This window comes from Notolabrus celidotus, chromosome 8 (assembly GCF_009762535.1).
Source record: "Notolabrus celidotus isolate fNotCel1 chromosome 8, fNotCel1.pri, whole genome shotgun sequence".
NCBI classification, from domain to species: Eukaryota; Metazoa; Chordata; class Actinopteri; order Labriformes; family Labridae; genus Notolabrus; species Notolabrus celidotus.
The window spans coordinates 34,540,335-34,568,187 of NC_048279.1; the positions used below are offsets into that span (position 1 = coordinate 34,540,335).

Here is a 27,853-nt window from a genome sequence, read left to right on the forward strand (position 1 = left end):
AGGCGGCCGGGTGCGGCCCGCGGCCCTCGTATTGACGGCCTCTGGTCTAGTGAGTGCGCAACGGAGTTTCATAACGTGGCTCAAGCACATTCAGCATTCACTGTATTTCACAGGGAAACCAAAATGCTCCCATACATGTGACTTACAAGATGCAGGAGGTTTTTCAAGTCCCTCTGCTCCTCCACTTACCACGACTACAGCTGCGCTTGACGAGTGAGTGTGGATTGAACATACGGTCATCACGTGAACACACGCAACTTTTTTCATCAACCGATCCGCGGACCACGTCCGTGCCGAACCGTGGAGAGGCATCCGTACGGATCACGGATCAACGATGATCCGTTGCACCACTATTATTTACAGTCTATGGTCCGGACTCACACGGTCAAGAATGAGGTCAACCTATTGTTAAGTATGTTCAAGTTGAATCTGTACATGTTCAGTCTTGTGCAGACATCATTTTGGAAGAAATAAAATGGTTCCCTTTGGTGCAGAAGACTGTGTAGAACTACTTTTTTCCCCCTCAAAAAAATACTCAGGAATCGTTAGGAGAATTGTTAAGGAGTTGGATTGATGAGCAGAATCCACAGTGGCATTGGCATTGATAAAATCTTATCAATTCCCACCCCTAATGTTGATATATAATCATAATATGCTGTATTTATGATGTCCATCTGATTCTCCTGCAGAAGCAGCTTTAGGGACTACATATCCAAACTGGGCTAATGATGCTGTCGTGGCGTTACAGATGATCTCCCTGCCAGCAGTAATGGATGTTCACATGCACTCGACTCCATATGTGTCACCTGCCCACCACCTCGTCTGAATCTGTGCCATCAGTCCAACAAACAACACGCTCACACATGTGATCATACTTAACACGTGACACTGATGTACAGTCGGTATGTAGGGCGCTGCGTGGGCATATATCACACTCGCCTCCTGCTGCAGCCGTTTGGACCTGTTTAAAGGCTGCTGGAGGCTCCGTGTCACTGACATCAGATCCCATCCATAACATCACCACACAGAACTGGGTCACATACTGGAACCACACTGTCACATAAACAAGCTTGTATTACACTCTTAAAGACATTAACCTCCCACTTAGTTCTTCTAATCTAATTCTTCGCCAAACCTACGCAACCGTACATCCTTCTCCAACAACAACATCATCAGCTGCACATTTTAGATCCTCAAGCATACTTCAATAAATGCCTTTTCTTGGTGAACTGTTGCCAGCAATGCAAATGTGTTCTTCGTGCATCTTTAGATCTTTTACATCTTCATGTTTTTATATATTCTGGATGTTTTTGCAGTAAATAGATTACTTATACTTAAGGTTGCAAAATTCCGGGAATTTGTTGGAAACTTTCCATGGGAATAAATAATAATAATAATAATAATACATTTTATTTATAAAGCGCTTTTCTGAAAACTCAAAGATGCTGCACAAAGGATAAAAACATCATATAAAACAACAGAATAATAAAAACATGTATAAAATACATTTAAAAGCAATCATACGTTAAAAGCAATTCTAAACAGGAGGGTTTTGGTGAGTGATTTGAAGGTGGACAGGTTGGGGCAGTTTCGAATGTTAAAGGTGACATATCATGCAAAATTGACTTTTTAATGGTTCTCTACCTGAAATATGTGTCCCTGTCTACAAACCCCCCGAGAATGAAAAAAATCCATTCTGCCCCTGTTCTGATTTCTCCACCTTTCTGTAAATGTGTGTGAAACGAGCCGTTTCAGACTTCAGTGTTTTTGTTACATAACAACAATATCCGGTCTGTCACGGAGTCAGAGCTCGGAGCTTGTTCAGCCCATAGACTGTATAAAATAATACTGAATCCCCCCTCCGTTTTTCATTACCTGCACACATGTGTGCTAACAAGGAGCTTAGGAGGGAGGCATGCTAGTTGTAGGCTGTCTTAATAAACACAAAGGTCGGTTTTACTCCCCACGTCTGCAGATTTGAAGATCTAGTGGATGATTTTTATTTGTCATGGATAAGTGCTAGCGCTAATTAGCTTAGCCACATAGCTATATGTTCATAGCTGTAGCTGCAGCTGTAGCTGTGTACCAAGACACACGTCGACATACTGACAAATACAACAACAAGAAACACTAAATCTGTGACCAATCCTTCATAAAAGGTCCTGCTGCCTTTCTGGCAGAGGTCAGTTTTACTCCCCACGTCTGCAGATTTGAAGATCTAGTGGATGATTTTTATTTATCATGGATAAGTGCTAGCGCTAGTTAGCATAGCCACATAGCTACATGTTCGTAGCTGTGTACCAAGACACATGTCGACATACTGATAAATAAAACAACAAGAAACACTAAATCTATGACCAATCGTTCAGAAAGGTCCTGCTACAGGCGCCTCTCCGTCAGGATCAGATTCAGAGGGTTGAAGTAACGCGGGTCTGTGAGCAGCCGTGTATATTCAGCCAACATGTAAACATTAGATCAACGTGCTGGAGAGCCGAGGCCACATCCACTTCCGGAGGGGGCGTGGTCAGAGAGAAAACAGACTGTTCTGATGAGGAATGAAGAAGAGGACTTTTCAGGCAGACCAAAATCTGATTTTAAAGTGTTTTTTTGAGCATAAACTTTAAAGACATGTTTTGGGGACCTCTTAGACTGTTTTTTCACTCTCTTTATTCTCCAGTACATTTCGTCTACTTTTGAGTCCGTTGGTCAAAGTAAGCCATCAAAACTGTCCAAACCGCGCCTTCACAGTGATGACTTCAGAAAATCTAAATTTCTTTCTCACCCTCCGGGGTGAAGGTCATTAGTCGAGCAGAGATAGCAATAAAGCGACTCTGCATTCCACGGCAGAGAGGGGAAAACACACCCAACGGTTTCAGCAGGATCCCTGTTTTAATCAAACCAACATGCCCGAGGGGAAAAACAGTTAAGCTCCACACTATCTTTGTTACCTCAGCTGAACCAAAAACCAAAAGAGACGAGGATGCCCTTGAAGAAGAAAGCAGGGCAGTGTTTTCTTTTGAAGTCTGTCCACCTTTGAGACTTGTTTATCTCACAACGCAGCGCCCGTGTGTGCTTTCCCTCCAGATACAGTGTTTTTAAAGACAGGCCAGGGTTTGTGTGCAGGAGGAAATGAACAATGCTGATGCAAACAACAAATGCACAGGTGATTGGCTGGGTGCACTTTCAAGATGCGAGGCGTTCAGCTGATATCAGTAAATGCTGTTTTCCTATTATTTTGCCAGAAAGCTGAGAAGAGACCAGAAACATTTCACACTGCTGCTAACGTGCGCTCACTTTGTTTATTTATTTAGTTAAACTATGGTGAAGATTTAGAAGTAAATTCAAGATTTAGAGGAGTCAAACTGGTCTGGAACCCACAAAATTAGCTCTTGGAAACTTGAATACACATGCTTCAATGAAGAGTGGTTACCAAGAGGTTCGCTGGGTTTAAAACATTAAAATCAGGCACCAGTTGCCCAAGCAGTCCAAGCACACACCCCTTATACAGAAGCTGTGGTCCTTGCTGCAGCGATCCCCTGCTCGACTTCCACCTACGACCCTTTACTGCATTTCCTGTCTCTCTTCAGCTGTCCTATCAATAAAGGCAAAATACCCCAAAACATAACTTAAACAAATAATCATCTCAATCAACTCCTGAGGTGAGCATCTTAAATCTGCTGTAATGGGCACATTGGGAGGCAACACTCTGCAGAAGCATCATAGAAATGCAAAATAAGGAGAAGCAGTGTTAATCCCTCCAGAGACCTGCAGCCTGTTGCACCAGCTGTGCGTAAATCAGTCCTAAATTAGGGTGTAAAGTCCTCACTAAACCAGATATTGGAAGTAGTTAGTTTGTAACCTACGTTGTGTGATTGTTTGGTTTCACCACAGAGACGTAAGGCTCATCTTAACTAGGAGAGATTTTCTTTCGTGCCTAATCGTCTCAGAACTGACCGACAGCTGAAACAAACTTACGTTACTGTCGCAGAGCAACAACAGGAGGTATGTAAATCTGGATAAAGTGTCACAGTAAGGTGATAACTATAGCCTAGATCCTTAATCCCACAGCCATCACTGCACTGAACACTGCCAAAACTTAAATTCAGTACTGTGATATCTATATCTTGCCTAAGGGAGTTGTGCAATGAGTGTCAAATGTAGATGTATGTGTGGGTTTGTCTGTCTTGTGGGTTTCTGTGTTTTCTTAGCACTTATTTTCTATATTTTGTATTTGCACTGAAAGAAGATTGCACTTAATTTCGTTGTACTTGTGACAATGACAATAAAGATATTCTATTCTATTCTATTCTAATCTACAGTGTGTATAATAATAACAGTGCCATCGAGTGGGAAAATGATCAACTACAACATACGTTAATACTCGGGAGTGCAAATCTTGGTCATCATATTTTTCCAAAGTAATATATCTGGGAGAACCCTCTGTATCTCCTCATCCTCCAAATGATCCCACCTTTCAAAATGATGCTCCATGCAACCGGAGGACTTTACACCTACTAGGAGCCAAGTGTAAAGGCTGATTTATACTTCTGCGTCTCCCCTACGCAGCAGGGGCTGACGCGGACATGAGCCTCACATACTTCTGCGTCGGTGTGTCCGTGTCGCGCAGCAATTCTCCGCCGAAACGCCTGAGGGCAGTGCGGTCTCTCTGATAGCCGGCCGCCTGCTTCCGGTCCTGCTACGATCTCTGTTTACTTTTCCACAGAGATTCAGAGCGTGTTATGTTAATCTACAGCTGATCCATGTTGCTATTTATCATACAGACATGATTACATGAAGAATAGAGAGGAGGAGATGAAATACACGGACGATGTGCGGCCGATGTCTGGGATCCCGAAGTGCTGTAAATGCGGGAAAGACAAAGCCGCCGAGCGGACCAATCACAGAGCTTGCGGTCCGCGTCGGCTCTGCGGGGAGTTACATTTTGGAGGAGGTGCATGTCAGCTACGTGCGTAGGCCTCGGCGTAGGTACGGGAGCTACGTAGGGTACGCCGTTGATTCAACGCAGAAGTATAAATCAGCCTTAAGAATTAAGTTGTAACTTAGGCTTACCTTGGAACTATCTCAGCTGGTGCAACACCCAAAACATTAGTAGAGTATAAACTCCATCCTGAATGAGGAATTACATTCAAACTAGGCGACATTTGAACTAACGCATAGCTGGTGCAACAGGCTGCTGGACTGTCAACGTGCACTGGAGCTGTTCTCAATGTTTGCAGGACTTCCAATCCACCATAACCCTCTCACCATATATCATCTTTAGCTTACATGCTATCTGAAGCCAGATAAAGTAAATGCAGAAGCCAGCTAACCTACAGCAACTGAATGTACTGGTAAAGAAACAGGTCCAGGTGCTCAGAGCACAGTGTCAACATCTGCATCACTATGGGTGAAGGAACATCATCCCTGTCCGAGAAGCAATGTCCCTCTCATGCTCCTTTGCTTCCTTCTGCTCCATGATGTGTGAAATATCACACTGGAGCAGCGTTAATGCAGATGTTGTAAAAAAGCAAGTGTCACAAGTTTGCATTTGAGTACTCATCAGTTTAAGAAACAGGGTGTTTTGATGTCTTGTGTATCCTTCATAATCTAAAGTCCCTGATTACATCACACTGATTACTGCTCACCTCTCGCTGACAAGCTCCTCCATCACCGGCATCTGGCCTGCAGCGCTGACATTCATGTAACCATCAATGCAGGGAGTCCCTGTGGACACAAGAAAAACATTCACAATTAAAATTATCAGTTTTTATTAAAGGCTGAACTTTAAATCAGAAATATTAAACTTCCCATGCAGACGGCAGAGAGACAGTCAGGAGATTACATTAACATGAAATGAGTTTGACATTTTTAAGTGCACTGTAAATTCAGCGCCTTCTGATTTCTGCATTAGCTCTAATGGGCAGTTATTCTGGATTTACTGTAGTCGTATTATTAATTGCAAAATCTTTATTTATGAAGCTCTACCAAAGGAAGTACTTCTGAACCATGAATGTACGGACGAAGCGCCTTCACGTCCTCCTATTGGAGATACAATGAAACCCATTGACATATAGAGGATGTAGTTCAGAGCCATGGTATGCAGATGTAATCTGGCTGGCTGAGACGTGGGATTGCCGTCAATCCTCACATTTCATGTCTTTTTTGAATGTGTGTGTATGTGGTTTTTGGCGCTTTTGGAGCAGGCCCCAAGTGGACACTGGAGGAACTGCAGATTTAAGCACTTTCACATCGACTTCATTTCACAAGACCACAGACTGTATAAAATAGGGACGTAGTATCCGTGACGTCACCCATCTGTTTCTGAAGCGAGCGATTGTGACGTGAAGAGGCGAGCTTTGAGCCTCCTAGCCAACAGCTACAGTGTTCCCTCCTGTCAATCAAGTCAGCTGTGCCTCTCATTGGAAGACTCCTAATCTTAATATCTTCCAAATTGCCGTGTTAGAAAAAAATTCACCCCCCGTACAGTGTGTGCCGATCGAGAAATGAGCTATCCAGACTACACTCGACTTTTGTACCAGGCTGTAAACATGTTTATTTCTGCTGTAAAGATCGTCACTTTTCCGATCCGGTACTTCCGGAGCCAACCTCAAGTGGATCCTTGATGAACTGCAGTTTGTAGCACTTCCACATTGGAGTCATATTTTTAGACCGGAGGTTGCCGCTTGCACAAGACCAGAAGTTGCTGCTCGGCTTTGACTCATGTCCCATCTTTTAAAAAGGAGGATATGGTTCAGCCTGTGTTTTAGCTTCACTTTGGGGAAGCTGTCATGTCATCCATCATTTGTTTATCCACACCAAGCCCCTATACAGGTGGCGATGTACCAGGTCTCCTTCTAAAGGGTCCGAGTAACAGATATATCCGCTGAGGGAAAGTCAGGCAGAGTAACTGATAACTGCTTAACCTGGGGTGGAGAATATTTGGGCCCAGCCTCCCGACTGCCTTCGTCTAAACGGCAGCCCCGTTTCTTATGCTCACAGGAAACCACCAAACAGCATACAGCATACATGTTTATTATCGGCAGCTACTCTCATGATCTGTGCATTTCTCAGTTGCCAGGAGATAATTTAGTGATCTGGAAAAATTATCCCAGGGACTTGATTAAATTGAATTAGGCTAGAGCAACCTATAAGAACTAGGGGTGACCCCAAATAGTCGAATATTCGACGATTGGTTCTAACGAGTCTTAGTCGACTGCCAATCTCATAGTTGAATATTTGCATATGAAACGTGGATCATTCCATTCAAACCATGGGGGTGCTCAATGTCTAATTTTACATTATTTTCCTGTTTCCTGTAAAAATAGTGTCTCATATATCCTATTTTTACATAAATATAGACTTATTTAATGTAATTCTGAGAACAGCTCTTGAAGTGTTAAATCTCCTTAAAGTGGTAATTAAATCTCCCCTGGTAATTAAAGGTGGACTCTCCCATTTAGCGGGACCTGTGGAGCAGACGTACCTCAGCTGGCCTTTAAATCTTTCTACGTTCATGGCAGCTCAAAATGTCAGAAAATAAAACTTCAGTTCATCCTAAAAACTAGTGATGAAGATGAGGAGCAGCTTCATGAAGAGGGCTGTGAGATCAAGGATTACCGGACCACACAAAAACTGTACGGGGCCAAAAGAACCAGGAGGGATACCCAAAGTTGTCTGAAGCCTCAAAAACAATCCACAGCATCCCATCCACCTCCACACCATCAGAGAGGATATTCTCAAAGACAGGATTTACAGTCAACAAAGACAGGAGCGCACTTCTGCCCGTACACACGATGGTTTTCCTCACGTACAGTTTGAAAAGACTCAAGCGGACAAAGACGCGATGAAAGACTGTTTTAAAAGGTTCTGTTAAGAGATTTAAAAACCCTTTAGCTGGTTCAGGTTTGATTTTGAACATTATACAAATGTTTAGTCTTAAGTTGGACAAACTACCCTCTGCAGTGCTGCTCTCTGCTGTGTGAACACTGTTTAAATATCTCCTGATTCCTTATTCTATAGTGGAGCGTTGTTCCATGTTTAACTGATGGTGGCCTTATTTGAGTTTTCTCTCCTTCATCACCTCGTTGTTTTTGCAATATAGATTTAAAAAATCTAAGTTTTGTATTTATAATATTCTGTTGTCCCTTTTACTTTAAGCTACGAGTCTCTTAATTGTAAAGGGTTATGTGTAATATTGTCATGCGGTCACCATCATGCAGACTTTGGGTCAATAAGGAAAAACAACAAACATTCCACTATTCGTCGACTATGGGCAAAATCTGATGAATCAGATTCCACTAAGCAAATCCTTAGTCGGGCTCACCCCTAATTAGAACCGTATAATAAAATTATACACACAACCTGAGACCACTTAATATTGAGGTATGTGTCAAAATGAGTAAACTCAAAACTGTACTTTAACTGCAGGTTGAATCTTTATTCAATATAGCATGGGCAAAGCTTAATCAATTCAACAATCATAAAATCATGTCTCAAAAAACTAAGAATCATGCAGAATCAAAAATAGAGAATCTTGTTAAAAATTTAGAAAATAGAGCGTCATCTCAAAAATTCAATGATAGAGAGTCTTTCCACAAAATTCAAAAAAATGAAAAATCTTCAATCTTCAAATCAAACACTCATCACGAACCTGAATATAAACATAATAGCAATGAAACAATAACACATGCTTACATAATCACATGGATATTAATAAATCTCTGCAGGGAAAATTCATTCACAAGTAAAACTAACGAGAGTTACGTAAGAGCAATCGAAGGTTGAACAGCCTTTCAGAGCGGCCTTCAGGACCGTGATGAAAACCATGATAGGAACAAGGAACTGTTGAGTTAATGCAAATTTGCACAGACGGAGAATAAATACAGAAGGTCAGCCACACAAAGAGGTCCAGGAACAGACCACGGAGGATCATGACCTGCAGATTTACCCCTCCAATAACAAAACCCATTATGTTGGAGCGACACAGGCAGCTGTCGGAGCCAGTTCATCATGTTGGCATTTAAAGCCGAAACAATGCTGCAGAAATCCAACATGAGGATGGGCGAAAATCCTCATATTATCTACAGTGTTCATAATAACTCTGGCAGGGCTCAAAGCCTTGTACAATAGGCGGGACAATCTGTTGTATGCAGCATGAATGCTTTTTTTTTTCCCTGTTCTGAAATAAGCAACAAAAAGGAGGAACAAATTAACTTTGCTATGGCGAATACAAAACGTCACACATAAGCGTAATTGTTCTTTCATTTCTCCTCTGTATTTGTTGTTGTAACGTGGATTGGGCTCAGTGTTGAGACATCTGCAATAATGCTGTTGTATATAATCTTCTTACAAAATATTCATTCTGTTGGTCGCTCTCACACAAACCCACACACTCGACATGAGACACAAAAACATGCAATCATGTAGACACTGCCTTCAATTACATCACGGTGCACTGGATTACTGTTCAACAGATGGCATATGCTGAAGAAGCCAAACACACACACACACACACACACACATATTGGACTGACGTATTTGGAGTCAGCTGTGGTTATGGATTGTGGCTTCCTCTCTTTTAAATATTTACAGACTGCTAACATCCCTTCAAAGAAGAGCTAGTTAAGATATCAACCATGTACCACAACACCTCTGATTGGCATTTCTCTACCAGTTTATGTTGAAGTTAATGGCACAGTTTGGCCACACCCTAAAGCACAGCACTGCACTATTTTACCAGTGTGCACATTTAAAAATGTTCAGACTTAGTGAAGCAGAAATTTGCAAAGGGAAAACATTTCACAAGCTTGCAAGACCTCAAAGATATTTACAAGATAACTCCTCAAGGAGTCTTAAATCAAATCTAATGGGACACTTTTAGCCGATGACTCTACATAACACACATTTACACCTAGAGATTGAGATGGTCTTGCAAAAGCCGCATTAAAATGTGATTTGGCTACTCTGGGAAGAGTGAGAATCCTGTGGCACTGAGGAAGGTTTTGCTGCAGTATTTTTGTAAGTGTCTCATTCCTATTCTTTCTTTTCTTTCCCTCGTGCTCACCAACAAAGGAGAGGATCTAACCAGGGTCACTTCAGCGTCTGCACTCTGGACCTTGCTGCTGCTCTTTTCAGTGTTGTTATTATTATAAGACACAGTTTGTATGACTATTATAAGTTCATGTCAAAACAATTTCTTTTGAGAGGGGGTGAGGTGAATATATGAATAACCCTTCACCATTGCATGGAAAGGCTGAGGTTTGCACAAGTGAAACAATGCACATGGGGACTGCAGAGCATAAAAGATAGACTTAAAGCAAATAGGTCTAATTGAGGCCAGTGAAGCAGCTACTGTGGTCACCATTACATTATAACTGCAATGCATTTAAACACATCATGAAGTCTCTGGTTTAGACTTCCACAAAATGATGCCTTATAGAAAACTACAAAAATATGCTTTCTAGAAAACTACATAATGATGCATTCTGGAAAACTACAGGAAGATGCATTCTGGGAAACTACAAAAATAAGCACTCCTTGAAACTACACAAAGATGCACCCAAGAAAACTACAAGAATATGCATTCTGGAAAAATACAGAAAGAAGCATTCTGGGAAACTACAACAAGAAGCATTCTGGAAAACTACAAAAAGAAGCATTCTGGAAAAATACAGAAAGAAGCATTCAGGGAAACTAAAAAAAAAAGCATTCTGGTAAACTACAGCAAGAAGCACTCTGGGAAACTACAACAAGAAGCATTCTGGAAAACTACAAAAAGAAGCATTCAGGGAAACCACAACAAGATGCATTCTGGGAAACTACAACAAGATGCATTATTGGAAACTACAACAAGATGCATTCTGGGAAACTACAACAAGAAGCATTCTGGAAAACTACAAAAAGAAGCATTCTGGAAAACTACAAAAAGAAGCATTCTGGAAAACTACAACAAGAAGCATTCTGGGAAACTACAACAAGATGCATTCTGGGAAACTACAACAAGATGCATTCTTGGAAAATACAACAAGAAGCATTCTGGAAAACTACAACAAGAAGCATTCTGGGAAACTACAACAAGATGCATTCTGGGAAACTACAACAAGATGCATTCTTGGAAAATACAACAAGAAGCATTCTGGAAAACTACAACAAGAAGCATTCTGGGAAACTACAACAAGATGCATTCTGGGAAACTACAACAAGAAGCACTCTGGGAAACTACAACAAGAAGCATTCTGGAAAACTACAAAAAGAAGCATTCAGGGAAACCACAACAAGATGCATTCTGGGAAACTACAACAAGATGCATTATTGGAAACTACAACAAGATGCATTCTGGGAAACTACAACAAGAAGCATTCTGGAAAACTACAAAAAGAAGCATTCTGGAAAACTACAAAAAGAAGCATTCTGGAAAACTACAACAAGAAGCATTCTGGGAAACTACAACAAGATGCATTCTGGGAAACTACAACAAGATGCATTCTTGGAAAATACAACAAGAAGCATTCTGGAAAACTACAACAAGAAGCATTCTGGGAAACTACAACAAGATGCATTCTGGGAAACTACAACAAGATGCATTCTTGGAAAATACAACAAGAAGCATTCTGGAAAACTACAACAAGAAGCATTCTGGGAAACTACAACAAGATGCATTCTGGGAAACTACAACAAGAAGCACTCTGGGAAACTACAAAAAGAAGCATTTTGGGAAACTACAACAAGAAGCATTCTGGGAAACTACAACAAGATGCCTTCAAGAAAACTATAAAATAATGCGTTGTGGAAAGTTACAAAAAGATGCCTTTAAGAAAACTACAAAAATATGCTTTCTAGAAAACCACATACTTATTCTTTGAAGAGAACTAAACAAAGATTTAAAGAATTTAAAAGAAAGAAATTAATTAAAGAAGCAGAACGATCACATCTTTTTTCCATAATGACATACTCTAGGTTAAAGTCATTTCTTGGTAGGAAAACTAGGAACTCTGGATTTTGGGGGAAAACAGGATTAAAATTTACCAGGAAAACACTGTAGCTCAATGTAGTAATATAAGGATAAGAGAACCAGATGTTCCTGAAGATAAGAGGTCAAAAGGTCAGCTGTATAGACTACTTGAACACAGTGACATATACGAGTGTCTCCATGAATAATCTTCATGTCGAAGTCTATATATGTTCCTGTCAGGATGATTAATCCTCTGCTGTATCTACAGTACACTCGGAGTAAAGGCGATGGCTTTGATCACACGTCATGTTCATACACAAGGGAACAGGTCAGGGCTAGTAAATGTCATCTAATACTATATATCCATACAAAAGGATCCTTAAAAGAGCAAGTCAAACCAGCATGAATGTTTTCACACACTAATGGATACAGCTTCACGTGGTATTGTAAGCTCTGGGTGGAAACATCCTCTAAATGGTAGATACTTCAGTCAAAGGAGAAGAAGACAAGCATGCACTCAGCGCTCTTTAAGCTTCTCATAACAGAGTCATATTTGAAGAGGGTTTAGCACTGACATCTACATTTTTTTTATAAGTTAGACATCAGATTAAAAAGAAAATCACAGCCGAGTATCTCACATCTATGGTATTGAGTCAATCTTGATTCAGAGGAAATCATTCCTGGAGGTCAAAGAGAGAGAATATTTTATTCAGTTTGACATACCTTTTGAAATCCTGAATGCAAAACTCTGTCAACTCAACATTGTAACCTGTGACCTTGAAATGAAATCTAGTACTCTTCAACCTAAGCTCATTTTGATGATTTTTTTGTGGCCTGAATAATAAACACATTCAAACAAATGTCTTCATTAAACTGCCTCAGCAGACACTCACAAGATAAGCTGTTTTTACTGCAGTTTAGTCTTTCAAATATGAGCTCATTCAAAGTATGCAACCTTCATTTTTAAAGAAACATCAAGACTCCATCTTTCTTCTTTTCAAAATACAGAAGATGCTGTCTCAACCAGTGAGCATAAGAGGAGCAGTTCAATACCTCATATACTACCTCCTTCTTCTGTGTGTGCACGCTTAGGCTGGTCCACTAGTAACTCCCTTGTTTTGCAAGATAAGAAGAGAAGAGGGTGTCTGTATCTGTCTGGATTCTGTCCGTAAAGTTGGAAGAAGGATTTAATCAAATCAGAAGCCTGCTGAAAAGTTGGCCCATTATTTCAGCCCATTTAGAAGCGACTCCACTTGAGTAATCCCAAAACTTTGTGCACCTGTCATTCACGGACACATGAATTATGTAAAGTGGAACCCAGGTTAACGGACACTGGAATCCCCCTCCAGGCAACCAGTGTTAGTAAGTAAGGCAAAGAGGCTGTTTGGCTCCATCTTGCACCTCTTTAAATGACTGCTTCTGCACAGTAAATGTGGCTCCTTGCACAACACATGATGCAACAACCTCTGCAGACTCCACCACAGCTCAGAGTCTTCACACCGTGAGAAATCTATTAAAGTGTTTCCATCATCTCAGAAGAAGAACCAGAGCAGCTGTCAGTTTGGCAAAAGTTAAAAGACTCTGATGTTTAAATGACATTTATTCATGTTTAAGCAGGTTGTTGGCAGCAGTGTGAGGCAAGTCTGCATTGCTGCACAAACTGAGCGTGGCTTTGTCGAAGGTGTCCTCGAACTACTGCAAATCCTGCAAACCTACAAACACCTTCTGCATGGAACACATGATGAAACAGAAACCAACAGAGGCTTCTTCAAATGTATTATCATCCACCCTAGATTAAAACAGCAGAAAAACCTGGAATAAGTATTATTATTATTAAATTTCTACACTCTACAATCCCTTATAAATGCTCGTCATGAAAGATTCTCCAAGACTACCTTATCTAGTCTACTTTACCATAATTTGAAAGCATTGGCATAAAATAAGATAAACTGCATACTTAAAAACTAAACCATGAAATGCATTGAGTCACCATGTCCATGCATGGCTTGGAGTAAGTAGAGCTCAAGTTTTTCAGAGTTGCATTTCACATCTTTATCCAAAACATAAATTTGAGTGGATTTATTTGTAGGAATTCCTTTAAAGGTGACATATCATGCAAAATTGACTTTTTAATGGTTCTCTACCTGAAATATGTGTCCCTGTCTACAAACCCCCGAGAATGAAAAAAATCCATTCTGCCCCTGTTTTGATTTCTCCACCTTTCTGTAAATGTGTGTGAAACGAGCCGTTTCAGACTTCAGTGTTTTTGTTACGTAACAACAATATCCGGTCTGGAACTGAAGTCAGAGCTCGGAGCTTGTTCAGCCCATAGACTGTATAAAATACAACTCAACTTCTCCGTTTTTCATTACCTGCACACATGTATGCTAACAAGGAGCTTAGGAGGGAGGCATGCTAGTTGTAGGCTGTCTTAATAAACACAAAGGTCGGTTTTACTCCACACGTCTGCAGATTTGAAGATCTAGTGGATGATTTTTATTTATCATGGCTAAATGCTAGCGCTAGTTAGCATAGCTACATAGCTACATGTTCGTAGCTGTAGCTGTGTACCAAGACACACGTCTAAATACTGACAAATAAAACAACAAGTAACACAGAATCTGTGACCAATCCTTCAGAAAAGGTCCTGCTGCAGGCGCCTCTCCATCAGGATCAGATTCTGGATCAGATTCAGAGGGTTGAAGTAACGTGATCTCTGAGCAGCCGTGTATATTCAGCCAACATGTAAACATTAGGTCAACGTGCTGGACAGCCGGGGCACATCCACTTCCTGAGGGGGCGTGGTCAGAGAGAAAACAGAGTGTTCTGAGGAGGACTGAAGAAGAGGGATTTTCAGGCAGACCAAAATCTGATTTCAAAGTGTTTTTTCAAGCATAAACTTTAAAGACATGTTTTGGGGACCTCTTAGACCAATATATGTTGATGAAAAAAGCGTGATATGTCACCTTTAAGATCTAAAATAGACTTAATTTATTCAGAGTAGCTTCATCTGAGTTTGGTAGCACGGATATAGAGGGTGATGTGGTCTAGTTCTTGGTGTCATAATTTGGCAGTCTTGCTGGAACTTGGAAAAAAAAGGCTTTAAATGCAAGCATGGATGGCTCTTTGCTCTCCCGTTTGGTGCACTCTGTTTTTCTCCCTGCTATCATTATATTCAAGATTCAAATGTTTCTGGGACAACAGATGAGCACAGATTATTCACACATATGGACAATCTGGGTCATGGCACCAATGTAGCATCCATTAGTCCAGCAGAGCAGATTATTATGTCATCGCAGGACTGTTGTGCCCCCGGTCTGAAACCTCCTTGGCTCCGTCTTCAGGACGCGGCGGGTCTGCTGACTCGGTTCTGTAACAGACTCCGCCGGGGAGACGAGGTGGGCTGAACGCATGGCAGAGCTAATGGGCCGGTCTGCCCGAGAGGGTTTACTGGAGTCTGTCAGCTCTCATCCAGTCAGACACAGAGGAGGGGGGGGAGGAAACGAGGAAAAGGATGACAGGGTGAGAAAGAGATAGAGCAAAGTGAGAGACAGAGGAAGAATAGAAAGAGAATGGAGATACTGAAAGGGGTCAGACCTGATGTGATGTTTTAATACACGGATGATTCTTAATCTGGTGAAATCTGCAAACAGAAGCTCGGGTAAGTTCTAACAATTAGAACACAGAGGTGTCAGGAGTACATACTCACGCAGAAGTAGAGACACTTGTGTATTTAAAGACTCTGGTAGAAGAAGAATTATTGATTTAAAAAATCCTCTGATAAAGAAAAAGTTCAAGAGTTCACACTGAATTTTTCTTTCACTTCAGTCCCTGTGAGAGGTGATTCTTTCAGCTGCTTCTGTGCAAAGCAAACCAAAGCTTGCATCTTATTTTAGAGATGATCGCACTCAAACTTCAAATATTAAAAAGACAGACTGAAAATAATACTCGTTGACTCTGCTCCAGTTTGAAAATCTGTTGGATAAAGGATGGCTCGCTGCTCAAAATCTAGTCCAACATCCTCATTGATGTTTCCTGTTTTCACCCTCATCCCTTTTGCTCCAGTTAATAAATATTGTGTCCTTTTTTTCTGTTATTCAGCCTCTTTGCAAAAAAGCATCTTGATGTATCTTCACATATGTCATCATTACTGTCACTAATATCCTAAATGTGTGTGCATATGTGTTATTCAGGGAGAGAGGGGCGGTTTGAGAATGAAGGGACAAAATGTGCATGCATTGTGGTTTGAATGGATCTTGGTACAAAGATAAAAAGAGTACAAAAGCATGCATGGCCTTTATATCCATGTGCAAGGATGACAATACAACACATACAATTACGATGGCACCCCAAGTGATAAAAATACATAATAAAAATGTAACAAGATGTGTGATGGTGTTAAAAAGACAAGTGATGGGCTCCAATACGAGCAGAACTCAGCTGCCAGGATTCTCACGCACACCAAGCCCTGGCAGCACATCACCCCCACTCTCATGCACCTCCACTGGCTCCCTGTAAAGTACCGCATCACCTATAAGCTCCTCCTCCTCACCTACAAATCCCTGCATGCCCTCACCCCCCCAATGCCTAAGGTCTTCAGACCTGGGTCTCCTCTCCATCCCCCAGACTAAACTGCGGACCTTCAGGGACAGAGCATTCAGTGTGGCAGCCCCCACTCTGTGGAACTCTCTCCCCCTCGACATCCACAGCGCCCCAACCCTGGACAGTTTTAAGAAAGCAATCAAAATGCACCTTTTCCTCAAGACCTTTGTCCTTTAGATATCCCCACCTACCCCCCCAGACCCCCTACCTGACCCTGTGAAGCGACCTTGGGTTTCTTGAAAGGTGCTATATAAATAAAGAGGCTAAAGTCCTCTAAAGGCAGGGTTCAATGCTGACCAGATCCCACACTCTCTGCAGTTTCTGACTCCATGCACCATCAGATCCTCTGAGTAACAGTATTCAATCTTTACAAACTGATCATTTTAAATACCCTGAAAAAAATGCATGGAGTAAAATGTTATTTGTGCTGAAATGTAGGTGATAAAAGTAAAAGTTGTCACAAACTGAAGGAAAGCACAGACGACTGGAGTTTCTTCTGCAATACTGAACTCTGAGACACCCTGTTAAGGTACCTGGCTTCTTTCAGTCTCTGCTGCAGGAACATAAAAACCTCTCAAAGTCTGGACTCCTGCACATGATTGTGGGTACATCCCGATAACAACAGAAGCCATGGCAACGAGCAAAAGGCAGCGGAGCCAGGAGAGAGCCATGTCGGTTTTTATCTGGCAGGCGGCTGAGGCAGTGGGCGGGACATCACAAGTGGACAGAAATATTCTGCTAAGAGGTTTATTCACGGCAGCATGAATGGGAGACTCAGCTGCGAGGAGTCAAATGTGCATCATAACAGTTCAACATTATAGTCCTGCACCAGAGTGCAGCTGATGGCCCAGTTACAGACCATAATGTAAACACAGCCTGTGCTTTTATGAGAAAGTGTCACTGCTTGTGTTTACTCGTATGAAGTAAAATTGTCTATTGCTCCTAGAGGAGCTGAAGTCTGTTTACCCGGAGTCGGAGCCTCCCTGCAGCCATTAAGAAAGCAGCTGACAGGACTGAATCTCATTAAATATTGAAGCTCCAGCCACCAGCTGCCCCTCTGTTTTGGAGAGCTTCACTCCGTGGTGTCACGGGGTCATTACAAGTTCCTCATCCTCTACCTGACGCCTGTCCATTTCAAAATTTGATGAGAAGATAGCTCATTAAAAACATGGAGGAAAACAGTAATATTAAGATGCAACCTGTAACCTTTTTTAAAGCCCTGATGAGGAGCTGCAGCTGAACTAAGTTTGCTTTTGTCCACAGCAAAAGCTTTTTTAGCAATCCCTCCTTCATCAGCCCCTTTCACACATCAGCTCCTGACATTTTCTAGAAAACTTCAGGACATGTCGGAGAAGATATCTTGTCTTTCACACATGCATCACACAGTGGGAGGTTTTCTCTGCAAGATACGCTCTCTCAACTCAAAATACTTCATTGTAGGTTAGGTGGGCTGCATGGTCAGAGCATCATACATCAGCACAGCTCCACCTCACTCAGACATTTCACCAGGAAGCGGGCATATAAACGCCCAAATTGGGGTGAACGCCCATTTGGGCAAACACAAGCAAACCACCTGAAACCTTCAGGGATGCAGTGCTTGTGTGAACGGAGTAATTGTCACTTTGTCATACTTGGAGAGCCGGGGTTGTCCTTCTGAAAGTAGTGCTCTCATTGTTTCATTTCTGTTGCTTGATCTGAATGTTTAACGACAAAACACGCTCTAAACTGTGATCGATACAAAGTGAGAAGTGATTTTTGAGCCTGAGTGTTGCATGATTGACATTGTTGTTACTGCTGCCAGTGCTATCAGTGATAGCAGCAGAGTCAGGTGCTCATCATGTGGTCTTTTTGCAAACTGTGTGCAGTGAGATGTGGATTACTTAGAACTTGAACAGCTTGGATGGATAAAAAATACCAAAACTAGCATACTCAAAGCAGTTTGCAAGATAAAATACAACCAAGCTAATATTAAAATGTATGTATCTGTGGTTATGATGGTGGCATTTGGATGTATTGCTCAGGCTGTGTACAATATAAGTGTTTGTGTAATTTATGGGGCACCGCAGGCCTGGCGGTTTAAGCTTGCACCCATGGACAGAGGCTGTAGTCTTTGCTGCAGTGGTCACTGGTTTGACTCCCAGCTGTGATCCTTTGCTGCACGTCTTCCCCCCACTCTCTACTCCCCACATTCCCTGTCATAGGACTTCCACCAGATCCGAGTCCGGTCAGTCTCCGATCCACTGCGGTCCGGCTACATGCTCTCTCTTCTGTTAACACCCACCGGTTGCGTTTACAGAACGCAGGATGGAGCAGGACCACTGGACAGCTGGAGTCATGTCACAGAGGATTTCCAGCAATAATTACTGAATCAAGGATTCTCCTCTTCCTCTCCTCATCCATGTTGTCTTTCTGGTCCTCTGAAAACCTCTGACCTGTTGACTCCAGGCCTGGCTCCACTCATCATGACTTTGGTTTGATGTTGTAGTTAAGTGAAATACGATCTGGTGATAACACAGAGTGTTTTATTCTGAAAATTAACCGGATGTTTTCATTTTGTTTTGGTGAAACCTGACTTCCTGTCCCGCTCCATCTGCTCTGTTGAGATTGATGCATCGTGCTCCGGCATCCAACAACAATAGAAGTCTAGTGTATCTGATCCGGAGGGCTCCGACCTGCCGGATCAGAGACGCAGCAGAGCAGTTCCAGTAGAAGTTAACACATTGACTAGAATAGAAACCTATCAGATCTGGTGCCGTGACAGATCGGAGACGGACTGGAAGTGGATCTAGTGGAATTTGGCCGTGTTTCTCTTCAGCTTTCCTATCATTACAGGCCAAAATGCCAAAAAACGACTTTAAAAAGATAAAAATGATTGCTTATATTACTAATTAACACATGAAGAACTTAGGCAACAAACCATGGCTGTTTGTTCTTGTAAAGCCAACATAATGAGACATCAAATTGTTGGCGGTTTGTCCTCCAGAGGAGCAGAGATGTGGATTAAAGCAAGATAACAAAAAGTTGGGATAAAACAGCATCGATCAGATCCAGACAGAGTTCTCCGTGCAAAAGAAAGGGATTTCGAAAAATGTGTCAAACACAAAACATGAAAGGAAGCGTAGAAACATTTGCTGACAGACGATCAAAAATCTGCTGCAGAAAGTGAGCGAACAAGCAGACTAATGGGAGACATCAGAAGTGAGCAGACACAAAAACCAGACACATCAAGAGACCTCCAGACGGGCTGACCGGAGCGTGGAGGGGGTGGAGGGCTCGTCTGTGTTTGTTAAACTGTGTGGTGGAGCTGGTTCAGGTCTCCTGAGGTTCAGCCAAAGGTCTCCAGTAAAGGTGGGGCTAATCTCCCAAACTAAGCTCCAGAGTTCTGTCAGCTCAGCGGCCTCTGGGAGGAGGTAATAAACTCGGCTCCAGAGGGAAAAAAGCAGGAGAGGAACTCTGCTGAATTTATACCTGCAATATAGTGAAGGTCTCCGGCTGTGAAAGCACCAGGGTGGTGTGCAAACATATTTATTGCATCAATCGATCACATGTGAAGTAGTACGTAGTAATGTGCTGCATTGGCGACTGTGTTTCTTAAATACAGCCACATTAACAAACACTGACTCTTTAATGAAGCAGCATGCTACGTTCAGTTTACTGCTCTCTGCAGCAGGCGGTCATCAGGGGACACAGTCTTAAATATCTGAGTAATATTAAAGTGTTTTATTAGTGTTTTAATCCTGTAAGGGTGTTTACAGCTCTAAGAAGTATCTTACAAACAATGATGATACAATAATCTAAAAGTATTTAAGATCATGCTACAAGTGTGATGTAAATTTCCAACTAAAATAACAGGCGTCATAAACAACTGCTACCACAAGCACTGCTGCACAGAGTTTATGCATGAAAAGTGGACTTTAGCAGACTTTTGCTAAAGGGGCAGTAGTAGCTCAGTCCATAGGGGCTTGGCTTGGCAACTGGAGGGTGGCCGGTTCGAGTCACAGCATGGACGAAGTTTGGCAAGTGGACTGGTGGCTGAAGGTGCTGGTTCACTTGCCTGGACACTGCTGAGGTGCCCTTGAGCAAGGCACCAAACCCACAAGTGCTCAGTTGATGGCAGCATCCTCACTCTGACATCTCTCCCTTGTGCATAAAATTGTATGTATATATACATATGTATGCTCCACACCAAACTGTGCATGTAGCATGACCGAAAAATAACACGAGTGGAAAAATTGAATTTCCCCCCAGGGGATTAATAATGTACGTTTCTTTCTTCTTTCTTCAACACGTACCCTCATACAGACCACATGTTAAAGTTCTTTGAGTATTTCTACAAACAAACTTTCTGCCATCATCCAGTTTGACTTCCAAGCTGCGGTCATATGTAAGTGGATGAAGAAGTGTAAGGTGCTACACATGTACTGTGCATCAGGGATCGGCATTTGAAGCTGAAATACTATTCGATAATCCCTGGCATCTATTCAGTGATTATTCGTAATGGATTTGAGTCTTTAAGTGTGTTTTTGTCAGGTCCAGTCCTCTGACAGCGGGTTTGAAAGGTTAAGTAGAGACAACAGCTACTAACACGCTTATTGTGCCGCAAGTAGACGGTAAGGGGAAACACTCCACGGGACACCTGACCATAGACTGTAAATAAAAATGGACAGCGTTGCTCCGCCTCTTCCCGTTGTACGCTTCTGAAGCCAAAAAATCCCGCTCCTGGGCGCAGCCATTGTGCAGCCAGAGCCTGTGAAGCCACTGTAATAAGCTCCGCCCTACAGCGTAGCGTCACAAGACGCTGTGTGTCCTTAGAAGTTTTCCCCTACGGCGGCTGTGAATCAAAGGAAACAGGAAGTAAAACCCCGTTTTTTAAACTCTAATAACTAACGAAGAAGAAAGTTTTCAGGAAAAAGAGGCCTTGGACACAAAACACTCAAATGCTAACTACATATCACCACAGCATACGGATGTGAGAAACATTCGTGTATTTGTTTTTTAAAGTTTGACTGCTCCATGGATTTTTTGAACTATACTGCAGCCAGCCACCAGGGGGGAGACACACTGCTGAAAGCTTCACCACCAGGGGAGCATCCGGCTGTTAGTAGCGGGCACTGTCAGTTTTCTTCTTCCTTGTTTATTTAATGCAGTTAGCATCCTTCTTCTTCTGTTACTTAATGCAGTCAGCAAACAGCTTTAAGACGCTCTATCGCCACCGTCTGACTGGTATATTGTATTACAACCAGGCACTGGTGAAACCGATGAAACATTTTACTTTTAAAGTGAGATAATTAACTCTTTGATTTTAAATGATTGAACGAATATTCCAGCATTCGAAAATCATGTCCCATCCCGACTCTACATCAAGATGTTGTGCAGAAACAACACATCTGAAAGACGATCAGAGACACTGTTGACATTCCTGTTGAGGTGTTTATACGAAGCTTTTTTATGTCTTCAGGGCCAGTGGCTCCTACTGTGACTTAGGAATCATACAAGTTATATATGAAATCTCTATTTAATAACAATTATTTTACATTTTTTTCTCAATAAATCAGTTACTAGGAAGTCCTCAGTTCTCCACAAGCCACGTAAACATTAGCAAACTTTATCTTCTTCTGTAGAATGTTTTTCATTCGGGTCGGGCAATGTGGGAAAAATATTGTCTTGTTTTTTTTCTCTGACAGGATCACGATCTGGATTTCATCACACTTCTATTTCATATTGTTTTTAAGACTTTTCTGACCAGCAGACAACATTTTAAGAACTAAATAATTCTTGTCCTGCATTCTGAACTAATTTTTATGCACCAAATTTTGCATTTTCTGCACAATTTCATAATTTTGATCTTGTCTTGTGTCCTCTTTTGTGTCTTCTGAACTTTTAGTGTTCATCAAGAACATTTTCACATCATGATAAAAACATTAATTTGAAAAAAAAACCTGTCAGCTTTAAGAGTTCTTGTGTTTCCTCCTATAATTATATTCCTGCAGAATATCCAGAACTTTGAATTTATAAAAGTAGTCCATATGAAGCTTTTTGAGACGTTTCTGGATTGACTTTAGTTTTGTTTGTGCGCTTGAAAGAAACTGCAAATGTACAGATGATTCAGAAGGTGAATAATTTCTTTGCTATAATAACACATTTTAAGATGGAAGCTTGGGGCCACAAATAAATGGACCTTGGGCCGCAATTGGCCCCCGGGCCGTACTTTGGACACCCCTGCTCTATATTAACGCTGCTAACTTTTGTTGAGCTGTAAATCTGCACAGCACCCTGACACCGGGCCAAACTGTTACAATCTCATGGTCATATTTTGAGAAGAGAAATATTTTGCACTCAGTGATTTAAAGCATTAGGCTACATCTGCCCTGAAAAACACACACACACACACACACACACACACACACACACACACACACACACTCAGACAGATGGACTGGAACTAATTAGCAGACAGACCACACACAAACCTGGAAAGTTCTCTGAATGCATGCTTCCAGACGAGCTGCACAATCCTCCAGATTTGTGATTTTAATGATGTTTTTATATTTCGTTGAAATGGCTGCAGGAGGATATTAAAAAAAGAGCTTTCTGCACACAAACTGTGTCACTTCTTTTATGGACCACAAACCAATTTTCCACTATATTTCGAGGGGTTCGTCACGGGGAAATCACAAGTTCGCCTGAGGAGGATTTCATCCCGACTAGGAAACAGATAAAAAGAATCACAAAAATAATCTTGCTGAGAGTTTGTTTTGATTTTTGGAGGGAAAAAACACAAACAAGACACGCATAAACAAACAACAGGATCTGAAACAGCATTTTTTTTTGCTGAGTCGAAAAAAGGAGATAAATTTAACTTTTATTTTAAGGCTTCTGAGGAATTTCACAAATTGATAGTTTGCAGGAAATCTAGGAAATGAGCCGAGTGAGAGACAAAGAAATCACACATTTTCCCAGAGAGACTAATTATCCAGTCACATGAGGATACAGCGACAGACAGGAGAGAGGCGCTCTGCACAGATCTGGAGCTCTGGGTAAAAAAATATGGCGTTGATAGAACCACAGTCGCTGGAACAAATCATTAAAATAATTTCAGCTGTCCCTGCAGGATTATTCGGAACATACTTATACAGATGGTAAAATATAAATCATGATTCAACCTATACAGATATGCACTTGACTGTAAACAGTGTGCATATGCAGGTAAATGTGGATCCCCCTACTTAAAAATCTTCATGACGATGATTCATGCCGTATTTCTCTCAAGAAAATCATGAAAATCTGCCTTTTTGTTCCTGAGCTGTTAGATGAGACAGTACTGTACCTGCTCCACTCAACCTCTGTTTCAAGATAATAACACTGAGCTTCACTGAGCCACAGAAGGAGAGACAGATGTGAGAGGACATGTCTATTAGTGATCAATACTCCATGGATCTGTGGAGCTGAAGGTCACTCTCTGACTCTCTCGGAGTTTAATTAAGCAGGGAGCGAAAACTTGAACACTTAATTCAGGTCATTTAACACAATGTCAATTAGATTTCATTTAGGTCTTAACCAGCTTAATGCCAGTTATCAATTACAGATTTTAATCTTATAATCACGTCGAGACAGCTGAGGACGGGAATCAAGAATCCTGGATGATTAAAAAGCTCTGCTTGAACCAACAGAAGTTTTGCACTTCATCAGCTGTTGCAAACAGAGTGCATTCAGCTCTCTGGCTACATGGTCAGAGATCTAATTATACTTTGGGAAATGTAACAGTCCAGGTTTTAACAAAGGAGGATCAAAAATGGTTTATCTCTAGATTTGCAGCATCATGTTTGGTATATAGTACCTGATGTATACGTTTCTGTACAATATATAAATAAAACCACATCAAAATGAACTGTAACCTCTGGGGTTGAATAATAAAAGTGCTAAACACTGAATTAAAAGTCCTTTACAGAAAGAAAAGAAGGAATCACTGTGAAGTCCTGGGTAAAAAAGCCGATTATTAAAGTAGTAATAGACACGTTTACGACTTTAAGTCAATGCTTATGTTCACATAGGGAGCGCCACAGAGCGTCTCAGCTCCGTCTGGAGAGCGTGCCCCCACGCCACTCCGCCAGAGATACGTGCCGAGTCTATTTTTGACGGAGCCCACACCCAGCACACATCAATCTGCAGAGAAAAGAACGACCTGGACAGGAAGTCAGGCACGAGGACCGCATGCAACATCCGCCAATTTCAAAATAAAACATCATATGCAGACTCCTGATTGTTTAAAGATCGTTTCGATCAGAAATACTCTTCGATTATGGATGTAAGCTACAAACAGCCACAGATCAGTGATCCATGTCGACTACATCAGGACTTTAAGATGATAACTGTGTCAGAAGGTAACAGGACAACAAAGTAGAGCCGAATTATTCATATTAAACTCAACCTGCAAAAACAAAACTTTATAGTTCTGCAGCATACTCAGTGATGATTAAAGCACAAAAGTAATGGATTGCTGATGAGCAGAAATTCAACCACAGAAAGGCTCTGTAACCTGTTGTTCTCTCTAAGCTGGATCCAGCTGATCCTGGCTGCTCTGAGCTGGCGCTACGCTCCAAACACGCGCCATGTGTAGCGAGCAAACTCGCGGCGCATCCATAACGCAACGCAGCGCATCCTGTGTAAATTGGGGGTTAGTCAGCATTTCAAACTTACTCCTGATGCAATTCAGGTCTTACTTTTTGGTTTAAATGTATTAAAATAAGATGCTGATATAGACTTGTCTGCTTAATGTGGCTTATATCAAGTCTAATGAGGTCATTTTTACTGGAAATAAGACAAAAACACTCGCTTAGTTTGGAGTTTTTGCAGTGCAGCATGAGATTTGAGTGTAATTTCTTGGAGGCAAAGACAACAGCATCAGTATCAAGCCTTCATCAGCGTTGACTGATAATGTAGGCTCAGTGTGGTGTCAATTTACAGCACACACAATGTTTCATCTGTGCAATCACATTTGCACTCGATAAAGAAGAAGTAGTATGTGTAGTTTGGTTGAGAAAATGTTCAATATTCATATTTTTGTCAGATTATATACTGCCCAGAAAAAAGCCTCTACTCATTTTTTATGCTAATTCCTGACAACCCTTACAAAAATCTAACACCATGATGGCAGTTAACATCTATCAAATGTGTACTAAGCCATATGGAGGGAAGGAAAAGCTTGATTCTGCAAAAACACACATATGTTCACTTCTAAGATTTAGAGTCATCTCCATGTTGGGCAGACGTATGAGTGACTGTCGTGTGAGTTTATAACGATCCAGCTGTGTGGGTTTGCCCCGCACACCATCTGTTGTCTGTCTCTCCACACAGAGGTCCATTAAACCTCGCTGCAGGACTCCCTGTGCAGGGAGGCGACCCGAGCCGGGACCCGTCAGAGGCCGACGAACTCGACTGAGACCTCCGACAGCAAGAGCGCCCCCTGAACTGTGAGCCTGTCCTGTGGAGGGAGCTGCAGGTGAGACCTCTGTGGACGTGGAGTGATCTGCCAACTGCCTAGATATGAAGCTGGATATTCATTAACTGTAAACATGAGGCTACTATACAGGAAGCATGTGTGTTTGGAGAACTGTTATGGCATTTAGAAGATGCTTCAAGATTTAATTCATGCTTCATTCTGTTTTAATTCTCCATTTAGATGCAGATCAAGTCCTTATTAAAGCTGCTGTCATTAGCATAAATCACTAAACATGTTTTGCTGCATTATACCTTACGGCTGCCAAATACACTCCCCACAATCCTGTGCAAGCAGTTTACAAACCTGCTGATCTGTCCCTCCAGACACGCTGTGGTACCTCGCCAATTCTTTATTACAGTAAATAAAGTTCTGCAGGTGCATGAGGGAGCACGCACTGCAAGCCTCCAGGTTTAGATTACACTATCCTCAAGTTACTCTGAGTCAAAATACAATATGAACATGTCAGCTAACTTTAAGAACAGGATACTAAACTATAAGTTGGAACTGTTTCATCCCTACCAAAAATACTCAAATGACAAAAAGACTGCAGTCACTTTTGAAATGTTTGACGTAGGGTGAGTGTGGCTTATTGATGAGAAAGATTGTTTATAGGACTGTGGTTATATAACCTTTTCAAATCATTGTACAGAAAACACCAAGATGCTCAGCTGGAGAAAACATGAGTTTAGAACATACTGCAACAAAAGCAAGTCAGGATGTAGGTTTCTAAACTCTTCCTTGTATGCTTCTGCAAAACTCACATGCAGAGCAGGGATGTGTGCATTTAGCCGACTAAACCAAGCTGCAACCTCCGGTCTCAAAGTGCGAAGCCCATGCAGAAGTGTTATAAACTACAATTCATCGAGAATCTGCTTGAGGCTGGCTGCAGAAACACCGGAAACCACATACACACCCATTCAAAGAGACGATCATTGCAGCATTAATAAACATGTTTACAGCCTGGGTCAAAAAACGGCTTGGCTCTACAAAGCTAATCTCTCTATCGGCACACACTGTACGGCAGGGACCCCTTACAGGTGAGAAAATTGTCCAAGGACCCCCTCATAATTGTAACACACATTAGTGATGTGTCATGATCAAAAGCTGCGGCTCTGAGAGTCGATGCTTTATAGTGAATCAGAAGAGCCGGCTCGCATCGAGAGAGAGCCGGCTCCCAGTTTTTCCTTTCCCTGCTTAGCTCTCTCAGTGCTCAGCCCCAGCTCTGCTCACAGCAGAACTTTGTTTTGATTGGTCAGCATGGCGGCTATGCAGCCAATCACATGTGAGGATATAGGATACAGGTGATGGAGGGGAGGCTGTGTATTGTGGCTTCATCTGTTCCTTCTGAGAGAGTCTTCTCAAAGACCGGGCAAATACTCACTGAGAGGAGAAATCGGATCAGACCATCCAAGCTGAGGGATCTGATTTTACTCAATGCAAACCTGAGGACATTAATAATGTTTGCTCCAGTTTGGTTCTGGTTCTGTTTGCTTGAGTTTGGTTCTGGTTCTGTTCACTTGAGTTGGTTCTAGTTCGGTTCTGGTTCGGTTCTGGTTCGGTTCTGGTTGCTTGAGTTCGGTTCTGGTTCTGTTCGCTTGAGTTGGTTCTGGTTCGGTTCTGGTTCGGTTCTGGTTCGGTTCTGGTTGCTTGAGTTCGGTTCTGGTTTGGTTCTAGTTCGGTTCTGTTTGCTTGAGTTCGGTTCTGGTTCGGTTCTAGTTCAGTTCTGGTTCGGTTCTGGTTGCTTGAGTTGGTTCTGGTTCGGCTCTGGTTGCTTGAGTTTGGTTCTGGTTCTGTTTGGTTCT

General features: G+C 41.8%; 1 protein-coding gene across 3 annotated transcripts in view; it reads right to left on the minus strand.

Moving 5' to 3' along the window:
• htr4 (5-hydroxytryptamine receptor 4) overlaps positions 1-27,853 on the minus strand; it is a 364,595-nt gene that overhangs the window by 201,462 nt on the left and 135,280 nt on the right. For all 3 annotated transcript variants that reach the window (XM_034689826.1, XM_034689827.1, XM_034689825.1), the window contains one exon: positions 5,646-5,724. In XM_034689826.1, coding sequence (XP_034545717.1) covers positions 5,646-5,724 — 79 coding nt within the window. The remainder of the gene's footprint in view (positions 1-5,645; positions 5,725-27,853) is intronic.